The sequence below is a fragment of the Leguminivora glycinivorella genome, chromosome 10, assembly GCF_023078275.1.
Source record: "Leguminivora glycinivorella isolate SPB_JAAS2020 chromosome 10, LegGlyc_1.1, whole genome shotgun sequence".
In the NCBI taxonomy this organism is placed as follows: domain Eukaryota; kingdom Metazoa; phylum Arthropoda; class Insecta; order Lepidoptera; family Tortricidae; genus Leguminivora; species Leguminivora glycinivorella.
In genome coordinates, this window is record NC_062980.1 from 14,244,116 (window position 1) to 14,268,637 (window position 24,522).

The 24,522-nt window shown below is 37.1% G+C and overlaps 1 protein-coding gene across 1 annotated transcript; it reads right to left on the minus strand.

The window, feature by feature from the left end:
* Window positions 1-10,453: 10,453 nt before the first annotated feature.
* Window positions 10,454-24,290, minus strand: LOC125230512. Its single transcript, XM_048135686.1, has 16 exons — window positions 24,242-24,290; window positions 22,100-22,165; window positions 21,553-21,593; window positions 21,381-21,434; window positions 19,805-19,873; window positions 19,289-19,363; window positions 18,415-18,492; window positions 18,249-18,329; window positions 15,646-15,723; window positions 15,212-15,292; window positions 14,870-14,947; window positions 13,863-13,967; window positions 13,520-13,579; window positions 13,042-13,140; window positions 11,598-11,657; window positions 10,454-10,534 (listed from the first exon to the last, which is right to left on the minus strand). The coding sequence occupies exons 2-15, from the start codon at window positions 22,157-22,159 to the stop codon at window positions 11,624-11,626; spliced, it is 993 nt and encodes a 330-aa protein (XP_047991643.1). The 5' UTR covers window positions 22,160-22,165; window positions 24,242-24,290; the 3' UTR covers window positions 10,454-10,534; window positions 11,598-11,623.
* Window positions 24,291-24,522: the final 232 nt, after the last annotated feature.

Genomic DNA, 24,522 nt, shown 5'->3' on the forward strand with positions numbered 1-24,522 from the left:
GGTTTGATCAAAGTATCTCTTATAGTTTTTGAGATAGGTTGATTTAACTGTAATTTTGGCAGGTGTATAAATTGACATAATAAGTTTATTATATTTGCTGCTACGGAACCCTTTGTGCGCGAGCCCGACTCGCACTTGGCCGGTTTTTTACAATATAGAGAAAATAATTGTAAAAACCGGCCATGAGCGTGTCGGGCCACGCTCAGTGTAGGGTTCTGTAGTTTTCTGTATTTTTCTCAAAAACTATTGAACCTATCAAGTTTAAAACAATTTTCCTAGAAAGTGTTTATAATGTTCTACTTTTGTGATTTTTGTCATATTTTTTAAACATATGGTTCAAAAGTTAGAGGGGGGGCACATTTCTTTTTCCTTTAGGAGCGATTATTTCCGAAAATATTAATATTATCAAAAAACGATTTTAGTAAACCCTTATTTATTTTTAAATACCTATCCAACAATATATCACACGTTGGGGTTGGAACGAAAAAAAATATCAGTCCACAAAAATAAAAAATGGAAAAAATGTTTTATTACGGTACCCCCTACATGTAAAGTGTAGGGGGGGTACCGTAATAAAACATTTTTTTCCATTTTTTTTTATACTTTGTCGGCGTGATTGATATACATATCTGTACCAAATTTCAGCTTTCTAGTGCTAACGGTTACTGAGATTATCTGCGGACGGACGGACAGACAGACATGGCGAAACGATTAGGGCTCCTAGTTGACTACGGAACCTTAAAAAGGCTTTCACGGAACCCCAAGACACATGACATGAGACAAATCACTATCTACTTGTTACTTTCATGCAAAGATTGAAAATAATCAATTTTATTTACAAGTTTTAACAATAATACATAATTAAGTAGTAATGTATAAATAAATGGTACATAATTTGCAAATTAATTTCGTATATTTTACAATTTTATATCTTTTTGTCTTTTTCGTACATGTATACCTAAGCATAAACATAACGACAAAAGACATTTAGTTTCCTTCAAATTGGTGGATATGTATTAGGTACTCTGTGTATTGTTTTTTGTTAATAATTCTGTTGTTTATCTATGAAGAAACATAGATAGGGATTCAACATTTTAATTACGCTATGCATTTTATTCAATGCAATAAAGTAGTAGTGCTGATGAACTACCATTTGAGAAAGGATTTAAGTGATTTAGATAGTCCATGCTTTTGATACCTACAGTTCGGAACTTCTTTTATATTTATTTAAACTAACACTATTTTTATTACTCATATTTTTAAATGAATACGGGACTAAATCGTGTAAGACCGATGTAAATACGTCCGAAATCACCGAAATGTCGGGTCAACTATAAACCATAGTCTTACGCGATTAAGTCCCGTTTTCATTTAATATTTTTTCAATAATATGACATGAAATTCTTACACAGATTGACTGAGTCCCACAGTAAGCTCGCACAATGATATTTATGTATATAATATACAAATACTTATGTAAATGCCCTTAACCGCTCGACGCGTAGCTAGACTAGCTAGTGCTGACACTGGCAATCGGCACGATTTCAACAGTCCTTATGCCACCTGTGATACAATACTGACCTGCCCGACTCGGTGTTTATTCGATATGTGCACGATTGGTGCTGCTGCTGCCCTCATCTTGTAGGGGTTTCTCTGTTAAAGGTTATGGAACCAAACTACATAGTTTAAATTCCTACGATTAATGTTGATAGTGAATATTAGACGTTTCCGTAAAAGTACGAAGGAAAATCTTTTCGCACTACATCTGTACCTACAGCGCCATCTTTTCGATTATTTATTAATTACGTTTTTTTTTTAATTTTCCGGAGTAAGTTTTTTCTTACTTCTTACTTACGTTGACGCTACAACCCTATGTGGGTCTTGGCATCGCTAACTATCTTCCTCAAGTTGCCGCGATCCCTTGCAACAGTGGCAACTCTTCTTCAGTTGGTATACTTCTTCATTCTCCTAAGGTCTTCTTCAGACAGTCACCTATTCTGAGGTTTAGCCCTTTTTGCTGTGGGTAAATTTTTTCTTAGATTACTAGCTTTTGCCCGCGGCTTCGCTCGCGTTAAATTCGCAAAAATTGCGGAATTCTCCACACAAACTTCCACCCCCCGATTTAGGTAAGTGGGGGGTTAGAAAGAGACAAAAAGTGGCCTATGTTACTCTCCATCCCTTCAACTATCTCCACATGAAAAATCAAGTCAATCGTCGCTCCGTTTTGCCGTGAAAGACGGACAAACAAACAGACACACACACTTTCCCATTTATAATATTAGTATGGATAATTTTATGGGATAGGATAATATTTAGTACTTAAAAATTTGGCTAATAGGTACCCTATGTTATATGAGGCCGATTCTAAAATTAAAATTGATGTATGTTATTAATCAGCAATTCTCGAAAAGTTTGTACAAAAATTAAGGAAAAAGTTAAATTTGTTTTAATTAATTCCTATTTTGTTACCAAGATTTTGTTAATTAATTAAGATTTTATTAAGTTTTATTTCGTCATTAAGGTTCTCTAGAATCTATATTTTCTTAATTATAACAATTAACCTGTATATATCTTACGAAAGTCGACTTATTTTACTAAATGTTGGTAACAAAAAAGGATCAATTAAAATTTGCTGACGTGGCTATGTACAAAGTTGACGGGAACTGCTGTAATAAGATGGGTTTGACATAACTCATGACCTCTCAGTACAGTACCGCGCTGCACGCTGGGTCTTGTCTTGTTGCTAACAAGTGTCAATTCTGCAATATAGGCAATATTGCAGAATTGACACAATTGAATATTGGCTGCTATAATGCTTAGTGCCCGTGTGGTGACGGGTTAAGAATTTCACCACCCCCTTTCTTCCCGTGGGTGTCGTAGAAGGCGACTGTGGGGTATGGGTTAAATTGTGGCGTAGGCGAGAGGCTGGCAACCTGTCACTGCAATGTCACAGTTTCGTTTTCTTTCAACTCCTTATTTGCCAAGAGTGGCACTGAAACCTGAGTAGTTTCATGTGCTCTGCCTACCCCTTCATGGGACACAGGCGTGATTGTATGTATGTATGTATGTATAATGCTTATTTAAAGTAATTTTACGTATCAGTACGAGTATATGCATGTTTTTATAGTGTTGCCCTACGGATTCCTTCACTCTCCACTTCTAGTCTTTGTCACATAGTTTTATTTTGCTTATCAAATGTAATAATTATATGGATTTATACATAAATTAATTGGTTTATTAGAAAACCATTCCCCTTACGCCGTGGCTTGCGTGGGCGATGGTCGCGCGACGGCGATGCGACGCATACGAAATCAAACCTTATCGATATGGAAGTATGAGACGCGACGGCGACGGTCGCGCGACCGTCGCCCACGCAAGACACGGCGTTAGGAGGGCGCCACTGGATTAACGACGCAGTCTTAAAAATGGTTAATGTTGATGCATAATCTATCTATCTATCTGTGAGATCCTGTAATTTGCTTTCTGACTCATATCTTGTTGTACACTGTTAGTTTAATAGCTGTTGGTTCTCCATAACATAAATAAATAAATAATGTTCGATTTACCTAAGGGACATTTCCTTATCCTCGTAAGGCCCACCACAGTTAGTTTTACCATCTTGAACTTGAACCTTGTTCTATTGTAAATTGGTACGAATTTCATTTGTTTCAAAAATCAATGGATATTCTACTTGATTTGGTTCATGAAAGATTCAAATTCGATTGCAACAATATGTACATTGTAATGTACTTTGGGCCTTACGAGGTTAAGTAGAGGCATAGGTGCATGGTACAGAAAAAAAATCTTTATTCGAATTTAGAAAAGTATAATTTATGTCAATAACTAATAGTGATTCGCTCAATCCATTTGTGGTTGCGACGCATCGTGATCTGTAGATTGAAATACAAAGTTATATTATAAGTAAAACAAAACCACATATTAATACAATACAAGCTTTTTTTTCAGTATGGCTTAATGATTTTGATAGACGGACTTAGTATACATAGAATAGTAGTATTTATAACAACATAATTTTATATCTTTGCTGTCGAAGCGCTGGTGGCCTAGCGGTAAGAGCGTGCGACTTCCAATCGGGAGGTCGCGGGTTCGAACCCTGGCTCGCACCAATGAGTTTTTCGAAATTTATGTGCGAAATGTCATTTGATATTTGCCAGTCACTTTTCGGTGAAGGAAAACATTGTGAGGAAACCGGACTAATCCCAATAAGGCCTAGTTACCCTTCGAGTTGGAAGCTCAGATGGCAAACGCTTTCGTAAAACTAGTGCCTACGCCAAATCTTGGGATTAGTTGTCATAGGGTACCCCAGGCTCCCATGAGCCGTGGTAAGTTCCGGGATAACGCAAAGAGGATGATGATGAATTTTATCTTTGTGGTATTTTAGTTTTATCGATTTATATAAATGAAAAGGAAGATATTCTTAAGATTACACAATAATGGCTCGTGCTAAAACTTATTTAAGGGCCGTCTTAAAATGATAACAGATGTAGTGAAAAAAGCTTTCCATCGTATTTTTACGGAAATATCTATACATAAGTGTCATGCTCTTTCAACCAGTTTCAGTACAAGACGTACCTACTGACGCTGTCTGATCTACTTTGACGCTCGATCGCTTCGATCTGATTTGAATTATACGCACCTTTCCGTAAAAATACGAAGTAAAATCTTTTCGCACTACATCTGTATCTTGCTTCAATCTCTAACTCTAAAATATTAATTATACTAACCGCCATATATCAAAAGTATGTAACATCTAATCGTATTGGTTTTGTTTTTGCCAGTTCGACCTGTAACAAAAAAACAAGTGATCATTTAAAGCCATGAACTGTACGTGTACGAGTACTGTGTGCTCGTACAACACAGACAGTACCAAACTGCCTGTTCAAGGTTCTCAACTACAATTCAAAATTCAATTTAAAAAAAAAAAAACCTGCCAAGAGCGTGTCAGGCCACGCTCAGTGTAGGGTTCCGTAGTTTTCCGTATTTTTCTCAAAAACTACTAAACCTATCAAGTTGTAAACAATTTTCCTAGAAAGTCCTTATAAAGTTCTATTTTTGTGATCTTTTTCATATTTTTTAAACATATGGTTCAAAAGTTAGAGGACACACACTTTTTTTTCCTTTAGGAGCGATTATTTCCGAAAATATTAATATTATCAAAAAACGTTTTTAGTAAACCCGTATTCATTTTTAAATACCTAGGTCCAACAATATATCACACGTTGGGGTTGGAATGAAAAAAAAATCAGTCCCCACTTTACATGTAGGGGGGGTACCCTAACAAAACATTTTTTTTTTCACTTTTTATTTTACCACTTTGTCGGCGTGATTGATATACATGTTGGTACCAAATTTTAGCTTTCTAGTGCTAACGGTCACTGAGATTATCCACGGACGGACGGACGGACAGACAGACATGGCGAAACTATAAGGGTTCCTAGTCGACTACGGAACCCTAAAAACAGCAAATAGGCCAAAGGGGCACTTTTATACGTCACATGTTACATAACATAATTTTTATATTTGATTAAATGTAAGTAAACTCGCATGACAACTTGATGCACCACCTGAATGAGCCCTAGTGATGACTTCCTTTGGAAAGGTCCAGTATGACTGTTATGGCCCAGCTACGATATTGGTCTAAGGCGGCGGCCACAGATTAGAGCGAGTCACAGCGATTTAAGAATGATAATGTCGAATAACACGATGCCACCATTCGTCTAACCTTGTTTGGTTTTGTCATACCATAACAGGTGAAATTTGTTAAATTCATGTGTCATAGTGACGAATGATGTAATGGGCATTTTCAGAATTTGGAACCCCCCAATCAGCGTAAGTTGTTAACAAAAATTAACTCTCGGTCAGTTTTGTGACGATAATTAAACATGAAAGTTTAATAAACATATTGTTTTTGTATTAATTGCATAAACTTCAAGCGATAATCTACATTCAGAATGTGAAAAAAGTAAATTTTTAGACAGATTTTATGCTTAATTGTCGTCACAAAACTGACAGCGAGTTAATTTTTGTTAACAACTAACGCTAATTGCGGGGGCTCAAATTCTGAAAATGCCCATAATAGATTTAGATTTCTTTATTTCATGATAAAGATTACACTATAAATTTGCTACATCTCATAATTCATATTTATTTATATGAGCCTAGAATGCTCTACTGCTGGGCAAAGGTCTCCCTCTTCCTTTTTTCACGTATTCCGGTCTTGACCTGTTTCCCACCAATCTTTGTCCAAGGCGTCAAGATCAGGGTCACCTCACCAAAGTCGAGGGTCCAGGTTTCCCGCGACTCCGGGTTCGATTTAGTGGGACCCAGTTGGTTGACGTTTTAGCCCACAAGTACCTAGTAACTTTATTATTAAAAATATTTAAAGTTAACCTCGATATCTGATCGGCCATTGAACGAGAAATTGGGGACATTCCAGATATTGAGGACCATCCAGAGATTCCAGCACGGTCTTGGTCATCCATGTAGTTTCTGTAAATTGGATAGCTAGTATTTAAAATTTATCATCAACGAAGAAAGGATAATGACAATTTATTTCAAGTAGGCATAATGTTAATGATATTACAATGCGCTTATGAGCGTCACATAAATCTGCATCGGCTCCCGAAGTTAAAATTCCTGCGTTAAATTGTAATTAATTATTATAAAATTATTATAATCACATAATTTCGACATAATACGCAAATGGAGTCAAGTATTAAAAACATTTGGTCCAAAAATTTTTAATTACTTATTGCCCAATAGAGGAGAGATGCATTACTCCATACTAATATTATAAATGGGAAAGTGTGTGTGTGTGTCTGTTTGTTTGTCCGCATTTCACGGCAAAACGGAGCGACGAATTGTCGTGATTTTTTAAGTGGTGATAATTGAAGGGATGGAGGAGGGTGACATAGGCTACTTTTTGTCTCTTTCTAACGCGAGTTTACTAAGATTCCCACAATAAAAAAAATACACCAGTTTAAAAACATTCAATTTGTTTGAGCCATTATAAAGAAACATACCTCAGCATTTTATCAGACGACCATGAACCACCTAATTGTTGGTTATCCATCATCATAGACCTATAAAAACAATTGTGATGTTAAATATTTTTTCCCCTCACTAGCTCGGAAACACGTGTTTTGTCCTTTAATACCAGCGGGTAAAAACGCATTTTATCCACTAGTGGGTAAAGTAATTTGACCTTGAAGAAAGTCTAATTAACTGCTTTAAAATTGATAAAAGTAGGTGAATCTAGTAATAAAGATGATTTACCACCTGTGGAACTACTGAAAGCAGTGATAAACGCATTTTTTGCGTTGTAGTTTCCTCGCTATAATAATAAAATAAAAATAAAAAAAATAAAAATAAAAAAGCCTTTTATTTCTTGCATACAAGTGCTATATTTATACTTTTTTGTTTCTGTTGTTTATCTATGAAGAAACATAGATAGGGATTCAACATTTTAATTACGCTATGCATTTTATTCAATGCAATAAGGTAGTCTTGCTGATGAACTACCATCTGAGAAAGGATTTAAGTGATTTAGATCTAAATCACTAGTCCATGCTTTTGATACCTACAGTTCGGAACTTTTTTTATATTTATTTAAACTAACACTATTTTTATTACTCATATTTTTAAATGAATACGGGACTAAATCGCGTAAGTAAATACGTCCGAAATCACCGAAATGTCGGGTCAACTATAAACCATAGTCTTACGCGATTAAGTCCCGTTTTTTTTTTTTTTTTTAATACTACGTCGGTGGCAAACAAGTATACGGCCCACCTGATGTAAAGCGGTCACCGTAACCTATGGACGCCTGCAACTCAAACAGTGTCACATGCGCGTTGCCACCCCATTAGAAACTTGTACATTCCCCTTTGCTGTGTTAAGTACACAGCAAAAAGGAGTGCACAAGTTCCAAGGAGGGTTCGGGTTGCCGACGACTCAAAGGACAATAAACGGAACAAGTTAGTTCCGTAAGTCCTCCCGTCATCAGCACACCGCACCCTCGTTGAGCTCTGGCAACCTTACTCACCGACAGGAACACAACACTATGAGTAGGGTCTAGTGCTATTTGGCTGCGGTCTTCTGTAAAGCGGAGGTACTACCCCAGTTGGGCTCTGCTCTAGATTCGAACGAGACGATATCCGCTGTGCTGTGCCCCACCACACAAAGCGGAATATCATTCGCTATGCCCTACCTCCTACTATATGCCCTACCTCCTACTCTACTCGTTTTCATTTAATATTTTTTCAATAATATGACATGAAATTCTTACACAGATTGACTGAGTCCCACAGTAAGCTCAAGTTGGCTTGTGTTGCAGGTACTCGCACAATGATATTTATGTATATAATATACAAATACTTATGTAAATGCCCTTAACCGCTCGAAACGCGTAGCAAGACTAGCTAGTGCTGACACTGGCAATCGGCACGATTTCAACAGTCCTTATGCCACCTGTGATACAATACTGACCTGCCCGACTCGGTGTTTATTCGATATGTGCACGATTGGTGCTGCTGCTGCCCTCATCTTGTAGGGGTTTCTCTGTTAAAGGTTATGGAACCAAACTACATAGTTTAAATTCCTACGATTAATGTTGATAGTGCATATTAGACGTTTCCGTAAAAGTATGAAGGAAAATCTTTTCGCACTACATCTGTACCCACAGCGCCATCTTTTCGATTATTTATTAATTACGGAGTATTTTTTTTTTAATTTTCCGGAGTAAGTTTTTTCTTACTTCTTACTTACGTTGACGCTACAACCCTATGTGGGTCTTGGCATCGCTAACTATCTTCCTCAAGTTGCCGCGATCCTTTGCAACAGTGGCAACCCTTCTTCAGTTGGTATACTTCTTCATTCTCCTAAGGTCTTCTTCAGACAGTCAAGCCACCTATTCTGAGGTTTAGCCCTTTTTGCTGTGGCTATTTTTTTTCTTAGGTTACTAGCTTTTGCCCGCGGCTTCGCTCGCGTTAAATTCGCAAAAATTGCGGAATTCTCCGCACAAACCTCCACCCCCCGATTTAGGTAAGTGGGGGGTTAGAAAGAGACAAAAAGTGGCCTATGTTACTCTCCATCCCTTCAACTATCTCCACATGAAAAATCAAGTCAATCGTCGCTCCGTTTTGCCGTGAAAGACGGACAGACACACACACACTTTCCCATTGATAATATTAGTATGGATAATCTTATGGGATAGGATAATATTTAGTACTTAAAAATTTGGCTAATAGGTACTCTATGTTATATGAGGCCGATTCTAAAATTAAAATTGATGTATGTTATTTATAAGATGGGTTTGACACAACTCATGACCTCTCAGTACAGTACCGCGCTGCACGCTGGGTCTTGTCTTGTTGCTAACAAGTGTCAATTCTGCAATATAGGCAATATTGCAGAATTGACACAATTGAATATTGGCTGCTATAATGCTTAGTGCCCGTGTGGTGACGGGTTAAGAATTTCACCACCCCCTTTCTTCCCGTGGGTGTCGTAGAAGGCGACTGTGGGGTATGGGTTAAATTGTGGCGTAGGCGAGAGGCTGGCAACCTGTCACTGCAATGTCACAGTTTCGTTTTCTTTCAACTCCTTATTTGCCAAGAGTGGCACTGAAACCTGAGTAGTTTCATGTGCTCTGCCTACCCCTTCATGGGACACAGGCGTGATTGTATGTATGTATAATGCTTATTTAAAGTAATTTTACGTATCAGTACGAGTATATGCATGTTTTTATAGTGTTGCCCTACGGATTCCTTCACTCTCCACTTCTAGTCTTTGTCACATAGTTTTATTTTGCTTATCAAATGTAATAATTATATGGATTTATACATAAATTAATTGGTTTATTAGAAAACCATTCCCCTTACGCCGTGGATTGCGTGGGCGATGGTCGCGCGACGGCGATGCGACGCATACGAAATCAAACCTTATCGATATGGAAGTATGAGACGCGACGGCGACGGTCGCGCGACCGTCGCCCACGCAAAACATGGCGTTAGGAGGGCGCCACTGGATGAACGACGCAGTCTTAAAAATGGTTAATGTTGATGCATAATCTATCTATCTATCTGTGAGATCCTGTAATTTGCTTTCTGACTCATATCTTGTTGTACACTGTTAGTTTAATAGCTGTTGGTTCTCCATAACATAAATAAATAAATAATGTTCGATTTACCTAAGGGACATTTCCTTATCCTCGTAAGGCCCACCACAGTTAGTTTTCCCATCTTGAACTTGAACCTTGTTCTATTGTAAATTGGTACGAATTTCATTTGTTTCAAAAATCAATGGATATTCTACTTGATTTGGTTCATGAAAGATTCAAATTCGATTGCAACAATATGTACATTGTAATGTACATTGGGCCTTACGAGGTTAAGTAGAGGCATAGGTGCATGGTACAGAAAAAAAATCTTTATTCGAATTTAGAAAAGTATAATTTATGTCAATAACTAATAGTGATTCGCTCAATCCATTTGTGGTTGCGACGCATCGTGATCTGTAGATTGAAATACAAAGTTATATTATAAGTAAAACAAAACCACATATTAATACAATACAAGCTTTTTTTTCAGTATGTCTTAATAATTTTGGTAGACGGACTTAGTATAATAGAATAGTAGTATTTATAACAACATAATTTTATCTTTGCGGTCGAAGCGCTGGTGGCCTAGCGGTAAGAGCGTGCGACTTCCAATCGGGAGGTCGCGGGGTCGAACCCCGGCTCGCACCAATGAGTTTTTCGAAACTTATGTGCGAAATACATACATACATACATACAATCACGCCTGTGTCACATGAAGGGTTAGGCAGAGCACATGAAACTACTCAAGTTTCAGTGCCACTCTTGGCAAATAAGGGGTTGAAAGAAAACGAAACTGTGACATTGCAGTGACAGGTTGCCAGCCTCTCGCCTACGCCACAATTTACCCTATATCCCACAGTCGCCTTCTACGACACCCACGGGAAGAAAGGGGATGTGCGAAATGTCATTTGATATTTGCCAGTCATTTTTCGGTGAAGGAAAACATTGTGAGGAAACCGGACTAATCCCAACCCAATAAGGCTTAGTTACCCTTCGAGTTGAAAGCTCAGATGGCAGTCGCTTTCGTAAAACTAGTGCCTACGCCAAATCTTGGGATTAGTTGTCATAGTGGACCCCAGGCTCCCATGAGCCGTGGCAAATGTCTTTAATTTTATCTTTGCAGTATTTTAGTTTTATCGATTTATATAAATTAAAAGAATTATATTCTTAAGATTATTACACAATAATGGCTCGTGCTAAAACTTATTTAAGGGCCGTCTTAAAATGATTACAGATGTAGTGAAAAAAGCTTTCCATCGTATTTTTACGGAAATATCTATACATAAGTGTCATGCTCTTTCAACCAGTTTCAGTACAAGACGTACCTACTGACGCTGTCTGATCTACTTTGACGCTCGATCGCTTCGATCTGATTTGAATTATACGCACCTTTCCGTAAAAATACGAAGTAAAATCTTTTCGCACTACATCTGTATCTTGCTTCAATCTCTAACTCTAAAATATTAATTATACTAACCGCCAAATATCAAAAGTATGTAACATCTAGTCGTATTGGTTTTGTTTTTGCCAGTTCGACCTGTAACAAAAAAACAAGTGATCATTTAAAGGCATGAACTATACAAGTACTGTGTGCTCGCAGTTGCATCTACCACATTAGACAGACACATCATCGTCTGCTGCGCGACGATCTATGTGTCGGTCTATGGAACTTCCCATATAATAAAATTTAATGCTTTAACGGTGACAGACGGTGCAACCGGCCCTTAAAGGCATGACTTGTACGAGTACTGTGTGCTCGTACAACGCAGACAGCACCCAAACTGCCTGTTCAAGGTTCTCAACTACAATTCAAAATTTAATTTAAAAAAAAAACAGCATATAGGCCAAAGGGGCACTTTTATACGTCACATGTTACATAACATAATTTTTATATTTGAATTTAACATTTGATTAAATGCAAGTAAACTCGCATACGATTGATGCACCACCTGAATGAGCCCTAGTGATGATTTCCTTTGGAAAGGTCCAGTATGACTGTTATGGCCCAGCTACGATATTGGTCTGGCAGCGTCCCCACTTAGGTGTAACGTGTCTCGTTCCTATACAAAATGTACTGAGGAGACGTTTTTTAAATTACATTCAGGCGGCGTGGCGGAGACGTCCGTTGCGCGCCGCGAGACACGCGACGCCTGAGTGGGGACGCTGCCTAAGGCGGCGGCCACAGATTAGAGCGAGTCAAAGCGATTTAAGAATATATATGTCGAATAACACGATGCCACCATTCGTCTAACCTTGTTTGGTTTTGTCATACCATTACAGGTTATATTTATTAAATTCATGTGTCATAGTGACGAATGATGTATAGGGGCATTTTCAGAATTTGGGACCCCCCAATCAGCGTAAGTTGTTAACAAAAATTTACTCTCGGTCAGTTTTGTGACGATAATTAAGCATGAAAGTTTAATAAACATATTGTTTTTGTATTAATTGCATAAACTTTAAGCGATAATCTACATTCAGAATGTGAAAAAAGTAAATTTTTAGACAGATTTTATGCTTAATTGTCGTCACAAAACTGACAGCGAGTTAATTTTTGTTAACAACTAACGCTAATTGCGGGGGCTCAAATTCTGAAAATGCCCATAATAGATTTAGATTTATTTATTTCATGATAAAGATTACACTATTAATTTGTTACATCTCATAATTCATATTTATTTATATGAGCCTAGAATGCTCCACTGCTGGGCAAAGGTCTCCCTCTTCCTTTTTTCACGTATTCCGGTCTTGACCTGTTTCCCACTAGTCCTTGTCCAAGGCGTCAAGGTCAGGGTCACCTCACCAAAGCCGAGGGTCCAGGTTTCCCGCGACTCCGGGTTCGATTTAGTGGGACCCAGTTGGTTGACGTTTTAGCCCACAAGTACCTAGTAACTTAATTATTAAAAATATTTAAAGTTAACCTCGATATCTGATCGGCCATTGAACGAGAAATCGGGGACATTCCAGAGATTGAGGACCATCCAGAGATTTCAGCACGGTCTTGGTCATCCATGTAGTTTCTGTAAATTGGATAGCTAGTATTTAAAATTTATCATCAATGGAGAAAGGATAATGATAATTTATTTCAAGTAGGCTAATATTACAATGCGCTAATGAGCGTCACATAAATCTGCATCGGCTTCCGAAGTTAAAATTCCTACGTTAAATTGTAATTAATTATTATAATCACATAATTTCGACATAATACGCAAATGGAGTCAAGTATTAAAAACATTTGGTCTAAAAAGTTTAAATTACTTATTGACCAATAGAGGAGAGATAAAATTATAAGTAAACAAGTAGAATAATTTCCCTACATTGCGAATTTACTAAGATTCCCAAAAAAAAAAACACCAGTTTAAAAATTCAATTTCTTTGAGCCATTACAAAGAAACATACCTTAGCATTTTATCAGACGACCATGAACCACCTAATTGTTGGTTATCCATCATCATAGACCTATAAAACAATAATATTTGTGATGGTTAATATTTTTAATGAGATTTACGAAACGTTTTAGAAATGAGCTGATCTACTGAACAAGTTTATTCGAAAGCGAAACGTAAAGTTGTAAAATGAAATTAGAACGAAATCTATAATTATTACTCTTTAATACAATTACTACACTTACCTGATTAGATTAAATTCAATATGTAAAACATTCAGTCAATTTTCAAATCTGGGCAGACCCCGCACATTTTAGACATAAAAAGTTATTTAATGAATTATTTAACAAAGTTACTTCAAAAGCTGATCCGACACGGTTTTGTCTACGATGACACCAGCATAGGTCAAATCTGCACCACCTCTCGATCCCTGTGCCCATTTCTTATTGCTCAGTGCGGTCCTGTAAAAAGGTGACCTTGAATAGATCAATGATGGACAAAAGGAATCGTACAATAACCACACATGCTTCCAGTAGCTAGAGCTACGAGCTTGCACACCTCAGGGTACGTAGCCGAAAGGCACAAACGCTTGCGAAACGCTCACGAAACGAAACGCTCGTAGATATCTATCTCTATCGCTCGTGCGTATTGGCGTGACAGAGCCAGACTACCTTTCGCAGCGTTTCGTTTTCGTTTCGCGTCGCAGAAATGCCATTCGGCTACGGCACCTGAATTGCTTGCAGTAGCTGTGGCTACCTAGCGGGGTATTTAAATGTTTCACTAATTTTATGTCGAAGCAGTTTAGGGTGCCTTTTATGAAAATCCAAATCATGTGAGCGGATAAGTACTTACGGCCCAGCCACGACATTGGTCTAAGCGCGACAGCGGTGAGCGGCGGCCATACATTGGAGCGAGACACAGCGATGGGACTTTTCATTCAGACGTATGGTTGCCCAGGTGCCCAAATGTCATGGCAGGGCCTACCTACCGACTCGTCTGTACATTGATATTTGAAAACAGCATTAAGGTAAAGAGTTTCACCCATTTAACTCTCACAGACACAGAGCCTTACTAATCCAAATCAACAATAGATATACCTAATGTCTATAACTCTCTATGTGCAGGACTGGCACTGCCTATTTTTATGTTGAATCTCATGGAATTAAATTAGTTCTAACGTCCGACGCTAGCATTAATGTTGGTTTATCCTTATGACTACGTCTAAGTACGACAATCGGCGCGACTCCTTCATGCACGTTGCCAATTTTCTAACAGGCCTTTTCCCTCTTTATCATTTTTTCATTACCTAGTGTTTGTTGGAAAGGGACAACTTCAGAGCTCTGTAAAATAAAGTATGATTTACCTTAAAACCTGATCAGTGACGGTACGAGCAGCAGCAGAAGACATTCCGGTCCGCTGTAGCTGGTCTCCCATCGAGGCCCTGTGACAATTAAGTGTATCTCAATACCTATTTTTTTTAACAGCAATTGGCAAAGGCAAATCAAAATAAGCCATGTCTGCCTGCCTGCAAATGTAGCCATGTCTTTAATGCTGATGATTGGGATAGAAAATTACGAGTTATTTGGTATATCTTTGGAAAGCCTGTTCTTTGGTAAAGGAGAGAATGTAGATAAACAGAAAGCCCTAACAGGTGAATAACTTAAAATGATTACTTAAATTTAAAACTCAGTAAAATAGGTATTACCTCAAGACCTGGTCAGCTATAGAACGGGATGAAGAAGAAGACACGCCAATGAGCTGTTGCTGGTCATCCATGCTAGCCATCCTATGAATGTTTTACCGATCTTAATAAATTATAAATTATTGAGGCCCTTACTTAATCTTGATACAAGAATGCTTGAAGAAGTTATAAAGAAACGATTAAATCAAATCAGCGGAGCAAATCTCCATCCATTTTTTCCATGTTTTACAATGTTTGCATTATTAAATATAGTGTCCACCGGTTATATACGAGTATGATAGGCGTGTTCAGTGAATACATGTATGTATAATTGAACATCATAGTGTAATAATTAATAATGGAAAAAATGGATTAGTTACAATTGCGCCCCTGTCCAGATTTGCCCCGCTGTACCTTACGCAAGAAATGCCGTGCAATGTTAACAAATGAAATATAACCTCAAAACCTGATCAGCAATAGAACGGGCTGAAGAGTAAGGCATGCCCGAACGCTGCAGGTTGTCTTCCACAGAGGACCTGTAAAACAATCAAGTAAATTATAACCACAATTCGTAAAAGCGGTCTTTTATTCTTCAAAAACTGCCGAGAAAGATGTATTTTATCCACAAGGAGGATACAAACATTTATCAAATTTTGAATTACTTTTTTTATGATGCTAGAGTGGATTTTATTTAAAGTTTTGAGTCCATAATTTGTACATTTTTAGGGTTCCGTAGTCAACTAGGAACCCTTATAGTTTCGCTATGTCTGTCTGTCCGTCCGTCCGTCCGTCCGTCCGTCCGTCCGTCCGTCCGTCCGTCCGTCCGTCCATCCGTCCGTCCGTCCGTCCGTCCGTCCGTCCGCGGATAATCTCAGTAACCGTTAGCACTAGAAAGCTGAAATTTGGTACCAATTAGGGAATGCAATCTCGACGAGATTGGGGCCCAGGCGAGATCTCGGGAATTCATGAAACCAGTCTCGCGAGATCTCGCCAATTTCGAGATCTCGCGAGATTGGCCGGTTTGTGGGTTTATTCTTGTAAATAATCACAATATAGCAATGAATAAGGATAACAATAATAAGAATGATTGCTATTATGAAACAAATATATATCTTGACTATTTTTCCATATTTTTTTGATGTATTTTACATTGTTTAACATAAATTATGTACCTCACAACTCACAATGTATTTTTAAAACTTTGAAGTATAGATTATTATGTAAGAAAATAAAATAAATTTTTTCACGAATGAGTAGAAGCGTACCAAATTTGAAATCGTTGCCATGCCAACCGCGAACAAATACACAATAGAGACTACTTAAAAAATCCGCAATGGATGCCTTTATTGATGAAAGGATAAAAATTTAACATTATAAAAATCAAGGTTATCCCTACCATCGTTAAATATACCCACATAAAAACATTAACTCTACTCAATGAATTATGACTAGTTGACTATTACTAAATTACTTAATTATATTAGACTACCAATGCAATACGCTTCTTAAACCCGACAGTTAAATAAGAAACTAAAATAGAAAGAAAAACGGAAATATATACATAAATATCATTTAATAAATATTATTTTTTTACAGATTGACTTAGTCCCACGGTAAGCTCAAGAAAGCTTGTGTTGTGGGTACTCAGACAACGGCATACATAATATACAAGTACTTAGATACATAGAGAACATTTATGACTCAGGAACAAATATATGTGTTCATCACACAAATAAATGCCCTAAATGCCCTTACCGGCATTGAAATCCGAGACCGCGGCGTAGCAGTCAGGATCACTACCCGCTGGGCTAGGCCAGACCGGTCGTTAAAAATATAATAATAACATATTACAGTATAGAGGCATAGTAGTGTGAATATTTAAAAAAGAAAGAAAAAAATATATAATACAATAATTTGATTTTTTGAGTGTAAAATTGAAATTGTTATTGGTTGCCTAACAAACGACAGCCGTTACGTAGTGAGGTTGTTGTAGGCTTCTGCTCTCTCGACATCCAACAAAACGCTGTGCACGAAAATTTGTAAAATAGATAGTTATATACACACAGCCGTAAGTGTAATACCATAATGGCGAATCACGCAAATAGGCCTGGCTGACACCCTTCGAATTATTTCGAAACTGTCTGAATCTGTCATTCGTCATTCCGAACTGAGATAGGTAAATTATTGAGCGAAATAAGCGAGTTGAATCTCTAGATCTCTACTGAGTTAACGAGTTGGCGAGTTCAGTTAAATGATATAGTTAATATAAATCATTTACAGCTTGGGAAAGAAACATGTCTAGTCATTTCGCGAGCTTTTTATGCTTGAGTTCAATCTCGTTGATCTCGCGAGATCTCGTCAATTTTTCGGCCGAGATCAATCTCGCTAAAAATGACCGAGATCTCGTACAAAAGAGATCTCGCGAGAACGAGATTGCATTCCCTAGTACCAATATGTATATCAATCACGCCAACAAAGTGCAAAAATAAAAAATGGAAAGTAATGTTTTATTAGGGTACCCCCCCCCCTACATGTAAAGTGGGGGCTGATATTTTTTTTCATTCCAACCCCAACATGTGATATATCGTTGGATAGGTATTTAATAATGAATAAGGGTTTACTGAGATCGTTTTTTGATAATATTAATATTTTCGGAAATAATCGCTCTTAAAGGAAAAAAAAGTGCGTCCCCCCCTCTAATTTTTGAACCATATGTTTAAAAAATATGAAAAAAATCACAAAAGTAGAACTTTATAAAGACTTTCTAGGAAAATTGTTTTAAACTTGATAGGTTCAGTAGTTTTTGAGAAAAATACGGAAAACTACGGAACCCTATACTGAGCGTGGCCCGACACGCTCTTGGCCGGTTCTTTTATTCTTATACTTACTTATTATTGTTTATTTAATACCTACTATGAATGTATGAAACCGTGATAATGTATGATTAATACAAATAAAGAATATGAGTATAAATATTTCCTATTCGATAATATGAGAACAATAATATCTTATTTCATCGTAATCCATTTTTTTATAACTATAATTATAAAACTAAGTTGACCTTAGAGACTGGTCAGCTACAGAGCGAGCTGCAGAAGATGACATGCCAGTGCGCTGCATTTGGTCTTCCATCGACGCAGACCTGTAAAAAATACAAAAATGTATACTCACTGTTCTGCAGACCAAGTTGAAAAATGTTGAGAAGTTGAAAAATAAAAGCAATTGACCTTAGAACCTGATCGGCGACAGAGCTAGATATTTGTGAAGGCATGCCAGAATGCTGAAGGTGGTCTTCCACGGCGGATCTGTGAAACGAAAAATAATAAGGCTCAATACGGGATTATAAGGCTCATAATTATGATACGGGTCATCAGGAGAATGCCACGAAAAGGTCTACCATTGTCCCATACAAGGGTATTTTCAGAATTTGGGCCCCAATTAGCGAAAGTTGTTAACAAAAATTAACTCGATGTCAGTTTTGTGGCAACAATTAAGCATAAAATCTGCCTAAAAATTTACTTTTTTCACATTCTGAATGTAGATTATCGCTTAAAGTTTATGTAATTAACATAAAAACAATATTTTTATTAAAATTTCATGCTTAGTTATCGTCACAAAACTAACAGTGATTTAATTTTTGTCAACAACTTACGCCAATTGGGGTGTCTCAAATTGTGAAAATGACCACATACGCGAATTGTTTGCAAATTGGCCGGTGTAAAAATATCGCTTTATAAGGCAATGTGCTGAATTCTACACACAAAAATGATCGATTTCTTTGAACACCGAAAAAAAAGTCGCGAATGCTCCATCAACAAAGTCGTTCTCACTTTCTTTGGTTCATTGAAATCATTTAAAGTTATGTAATTAGGTAGCTAGCTAGTTATAGTATGTCAAGTATGTGCCAAAGAAGAAAAGACTAACCCCCTTATTCATAAACATTATCTAAAGTTATCAAGCCGATAAAGTTCGTTTGTCCCTTTCCGATGTATTGGTGTGATAGAAAGGGACAAACGAACTTTATCGGCTTGATAACTGTAGAGAACGTTTATGAATAAGGGGGTAAAAATAGAAATGCCGTTATTATTAAAATAAGCATACTTCAAAACCTGGTCGACCATTGAGCGGGTCGCAGCAGAGACGACTCCGGAACGCTGTAGGTCATCCGCTGCGGCCCTGAATAAAATCACTGTGAGTAGTTTTCCTTTGAACTGTACTTTATTTAAGAAAAACAAAATCTGTGAAATTAATGAGTCCTATATATTCTGTTACTCTTTTCTTTTCGAACACACTCTATACCATGTATTTATAAATCAATACTTTATTTATATTTATAAAAACTAGTGATAACAGAGTAAACAGATTATAAAAACAAAACAAAGTCGTTCTCACTTTCTTTGGTTCATTGAAATCATTTAAAGTTATGTAATTAGGTAGCTAGCTAGTTATAGTTATACCATGTATTTATTGAATAGCATACTTAGTTTTTTTAATTCGTAACTTTTTTCTGTAAACACCATACACACGCGATAGGTGCAAATGTCAAAATAAATGGCATTTCGCAATATCAAATTCTTATGACTTATAAAAAAATTAAAGAAAAGATGTATTGTGTACCTCATAACCTGATCGGCCATAGCACGGGCGTCAGAAGATGAGATACTGGAACGTTGGTCGTCCATCATCCTGAAAAAAAAATACAAAACAGAATGTATTAAACACTAGCTTTTGCCCGCGGCTTCGCTCGCGTTAAATTTGAAAATTGAGGAATACTCCATACAAACTTCCACCCCCCAATTTTAGGGAAGTGGGGGTTATAAAGGGACATAAAGTAGCCTATGTCACTCTCCATCTCTTCAACTATCTCCACTTAAAAATTACGTCAATTCGTCGCTCCGTTTTGCCGTGAAAGACGGACAAATTTAATAAACAGACACACACATTTTCCCATTTATAATATTAGTATGGTTTATCAATAATGTCAGAGTCACCAGAAAATATCAACTACCTACACTGTAATCACTTAACCACAAAAGTAAAATTTTGAAAAAAACCCCGACCGCGACATAAAGGACCGATTTTCATGAAACATGGCTAAGAACACTCCCGACTAACTCAGCTTTCAAATAAAAAAAAACTAAATCTAAATCGGTTCTTCCGTTCGGGAGCTACGATGCCACAGACAGACACACGCGCAGACAAACAGACAAACAGACAGACAGACACGTCAAACTTATAACACCCTCGTTTTTGCGTCGGGGGTTAAAAATCAAATTATTGAATAACGAGATTAATGAGAAAGTACGTCTGTTAGTCGTGTTATACATATTAGGTATTACGAGTATAAATAATGAAACGGGAAATAATTTTAAGTAATTGGGCCATTTTCTTCAAATTTGTCCACTGCACTTTTTTTGGATTTGGTAATTATTACGTGGTTTCCACTCAGAATCGCGAGCTCTTTCAATCCTGCTAATGGGAGAAAAAAAATGTTCCAAGGTTTTTTCCCATTCCGTTGCCACTTTTTCATACATTTTGTATGTCGGTAACGGTATGGAAGGTTTGAAAAATGTATGGAAATCTTGGGTTATTTTTTTCTCCTATCAGGATCGAAAGACCTCGCGATTCCTGAGTATGAATCGCGTAAAAAATATCCATGTTAGGTACAAAAAAAGTGGGGTTGACAACTTTGAAAAAAAAAATGGCCCAATTATATGGGCCAAATATTTTATCAATGTATGTCAATGGGGGGTACCGTATTTTTGTTCCAATATTTTTTTATAATTGAAAACGGTTTGTCATTCGCCGATGGAGCTAATGGTTTTAAATAGTACATTCTGTATTAAGGGTGGTAAGTGAAGGATTACGAAAGAGAGGCTGTTTGAAGCCCGATGCCGCCGAGTCGAGTCGAGCCACCCATTATATACACAATGTTTTTCATCACACTCGCGAAGTAATAACCAAATTTTAAACTATATGTATTGAAAAATCTTCCTTGACATTTCGAACAGTACACTATCTTGTCATTCTTGACAGGTCGTGGAAGGCCCCACCCAGGTATTCATTTTACCGCTCTAAGTCAGTAAAATAGCTCATTACGTATCAGTGTGCACTGTGCAGGCATGTAAAAACACCGTTTACGAGCGAGTGTAATGAAAAATATAATAATTGAAGCCTACTTTACTAAACTTACTTGGGAGAACGACTGTATGGCATGTCAACTCGCATTTGATCGTCCATTTGAGATCTGTGAACAAATAGAATGAACTGTTTCGAATACTTAGATTTATCTAGGATTTACAAACAAGCAATGGGAACATTGAACAAAACAAGCTACACACGAACTTAAATTACATTTTGCTTACCTTAACATATCGCGCATCATTTTATGAGACATGTCACCACGCTATTGAGAAATGTACGTATTAGTTCAGTGTTTTAATATACTATAAATACGAGTAGTGTGTATTCGCTGGTACTTTAAATATGTATTAATTAACTTAATTTGATATATCTTGAATTACAGAAAAGAGAAGAATTAAGTTAATGTTTTTACTGGAATTCAAAATTCAATAGTAGTAATATTCTTCTCCTTGCGTTATCCCGGCATTTGCCACGACTCATGGGAGCCTGGGATCCGCTGTGACAACTACCTAATCCCGAGATTTAGCGGACTAGTTTTACGAAAGCGACTTCTATCTGAACTTCCAACCTAAAGGGTAACTTGATCCGGTTTCCTCACGATGTTTTCATTCTATTTTCAAAAAAATGTTTGTCTTATTAAATTTGTTGTCACTAATGTCCAGTCCAGAATAGATAATACTTATTCCTCAGATTATAAAAGAGCAGATTCTCAAATATTTTCAGTTAGGTATATGAAAAGAAAATAATAATATATATTATTTCACTTACTTGTGAATTGACACCCAAGAGCGCCATGGTCGCGATTACGAAGACAGCTTTGCGGATCATTGTCACCTATTTAAGCAAAGCATAAGTCAAGTCCTGCCGGCGTATCATGCTTCTAATTTTATCACTTATCCACGTGGATAAGACGGCTGTCACGCTTTAGCAAGTATGTCAGTGTGAGAGTGACAGATGTCTTATCCACGTGGATAAGTGATAAAATTGGAATTAAGCATGGTAGGCCGGCTGAAGAGAAACATTACGAGTACATCATCATCTTATCCCATCATCCTCAATACCCAACGACTGTGACATTCCAAGGTACTTATAGGTTTCTGATTCAGAGATAGATCTGAACATTGTCTCAGAAAGTTGTAAATTTTCTGAATTTACAACCTCCCCCCGCTGTACATGCATGACCGCACACTTATCGACACCGAACTCCATTCTGATGGCGGTACTGAAAACTTCTGTGGTTTACACTTAGCACCATCAGGTATTGAGTGTTCGGTGCTAACAGTTTGAGATCATCCATGTACAGAAGATGAGAAATGACTTCACCCTCTCTTTGTAGCCGGCAACCTAGCCCAGAATCCTTCAGCATGCTGAGACTGCGTAGGGGAGTCAGAGCTAGGCAAATCCATGAAAGGCAAGTCCTGAAAGTCTATAAGGTACCGTTTTATCAAACAGGGTACCTACTTATGTCTATTTAACCAAAATTATGTAAGTAAGTAAAGGTGGGCCTACACCACAGGAAAATTGATTCAGTCAGTACTGAAAGTAGTGACTCAATGTCAATGTCTCTGTGATCTAAACAAAAATTGTAGGTACAGATTTGTCTAAATATGCAGAAAAGTAATTTGGTAATAAGGAATGTCAGATAATTTTGGTGCGGTTTGATTCGCTACTATTGATGCTCACTTTAGGTACTTGATCTCTTCCCCAGTAGTGATAGTAATGTTTAAAAAAAAAAAACAAATTGCAGATGATGACTCTTGAAGACCAGTGGTGGGCAAACTTTTTTCATGAGGAGTCAAAATTTTAAGGAATTTTTGAGGCGGGCCATATTTACACCAAAAATGCATTGGCATGCGGTGAAAATGAAAATGAAAATGAAATATTTATTTTTCAAGTAGGCATATTACAATGCGCATATGAACGTCAAATAAAGCTACGCCGGCTCTAACCCTACGCCTCAGCCTCGAGAAGATTTCAGTCCCCCCTCAGTTGGGTGTTGGGGGTATCCACTGTGGGACCGGCAAGAAACTCGGCGGGCAACTTCTTTTCAAAACATTACATCTTATAACTAACATGCATTAAATAACAACATACAATTTAACATGCAAAAGTATTCATCAAAGAATATGAACAGACTAGGTACTCTATGGAAATTAATTTCAATAAATTATATTATTGCTTAATAATACGTCGTTCTTCTTCAGAGAAAACATATCAAATTGTCACAGAAGAAAAAGATAATATGAATCTCAATATCATTAAATATGTAATTTACCTACACAACATAAAATATAAAATATTTGATGTGCTTTCTTATCTGAACTGTGTCCTCTATACATAATACAATTATTTTAATTGCTATTCGTTTTTTGTAGTTTCTGGTTCGGGCCATGCATGTTTGTCTGTCAAATAGTCCTCGACTCTGTAATAAGCCTTTAACATCAATGACTTTTTTAAGTAGTTCTTAAGAGCTGGGAGGGGTAATCTCAAAGCAGTGTCAGGTAACTTATTATAAAAATGAATGCATTGCCCAACAAATGACTTCTGTACTTTACGGACACGAAACTTCTTTATGGCAAGCTTATTTTTGTTTCTAGTGTTATAATTATGGATATCAGAATTCTTAGTGAAACAGTCTAAATTCTTAACAACATAAATTATACTATCATAAATGTATTGGGAAGCTACAGTTAAGATATTAATTTCTTTGAAGAGTTCTCTTATCTCGGTGGCGGGCCGAATTAAGTCCTTTCGCGAGCCGGTCATGGCCCGCGGCCCGTACTTTGCCCACCACTGCTCTAGACTGTAAGACTATGAATAGGTAAGATTCACTATTGAATTACCTACATAATAAGATATAAATGTACATGTATGGATATCGCTTATGTAAAATAAATAAATATAGCAAACCTGAATTCGCTGCGTACTCGTATGTTTAAGGATTGGAGCACTGGAGGAATGTACCTTAGAATGTTTCACATGTGTTTATATACCCTTGTACTGCACGGTGGATACGATAATGTTTTGACACATTAATTGTTTTTTATTTGCACTAAAGAAAATTGATTATTTTCTAACCGCGACGAAAACTGACAGAGTGACAGGTGAGAGTGAGTAAAGTGAAATACAAATATCATACACGAATGTACGTATGTATAGTATGTAGGTATTTTTACTAAAAATCGCCGTCA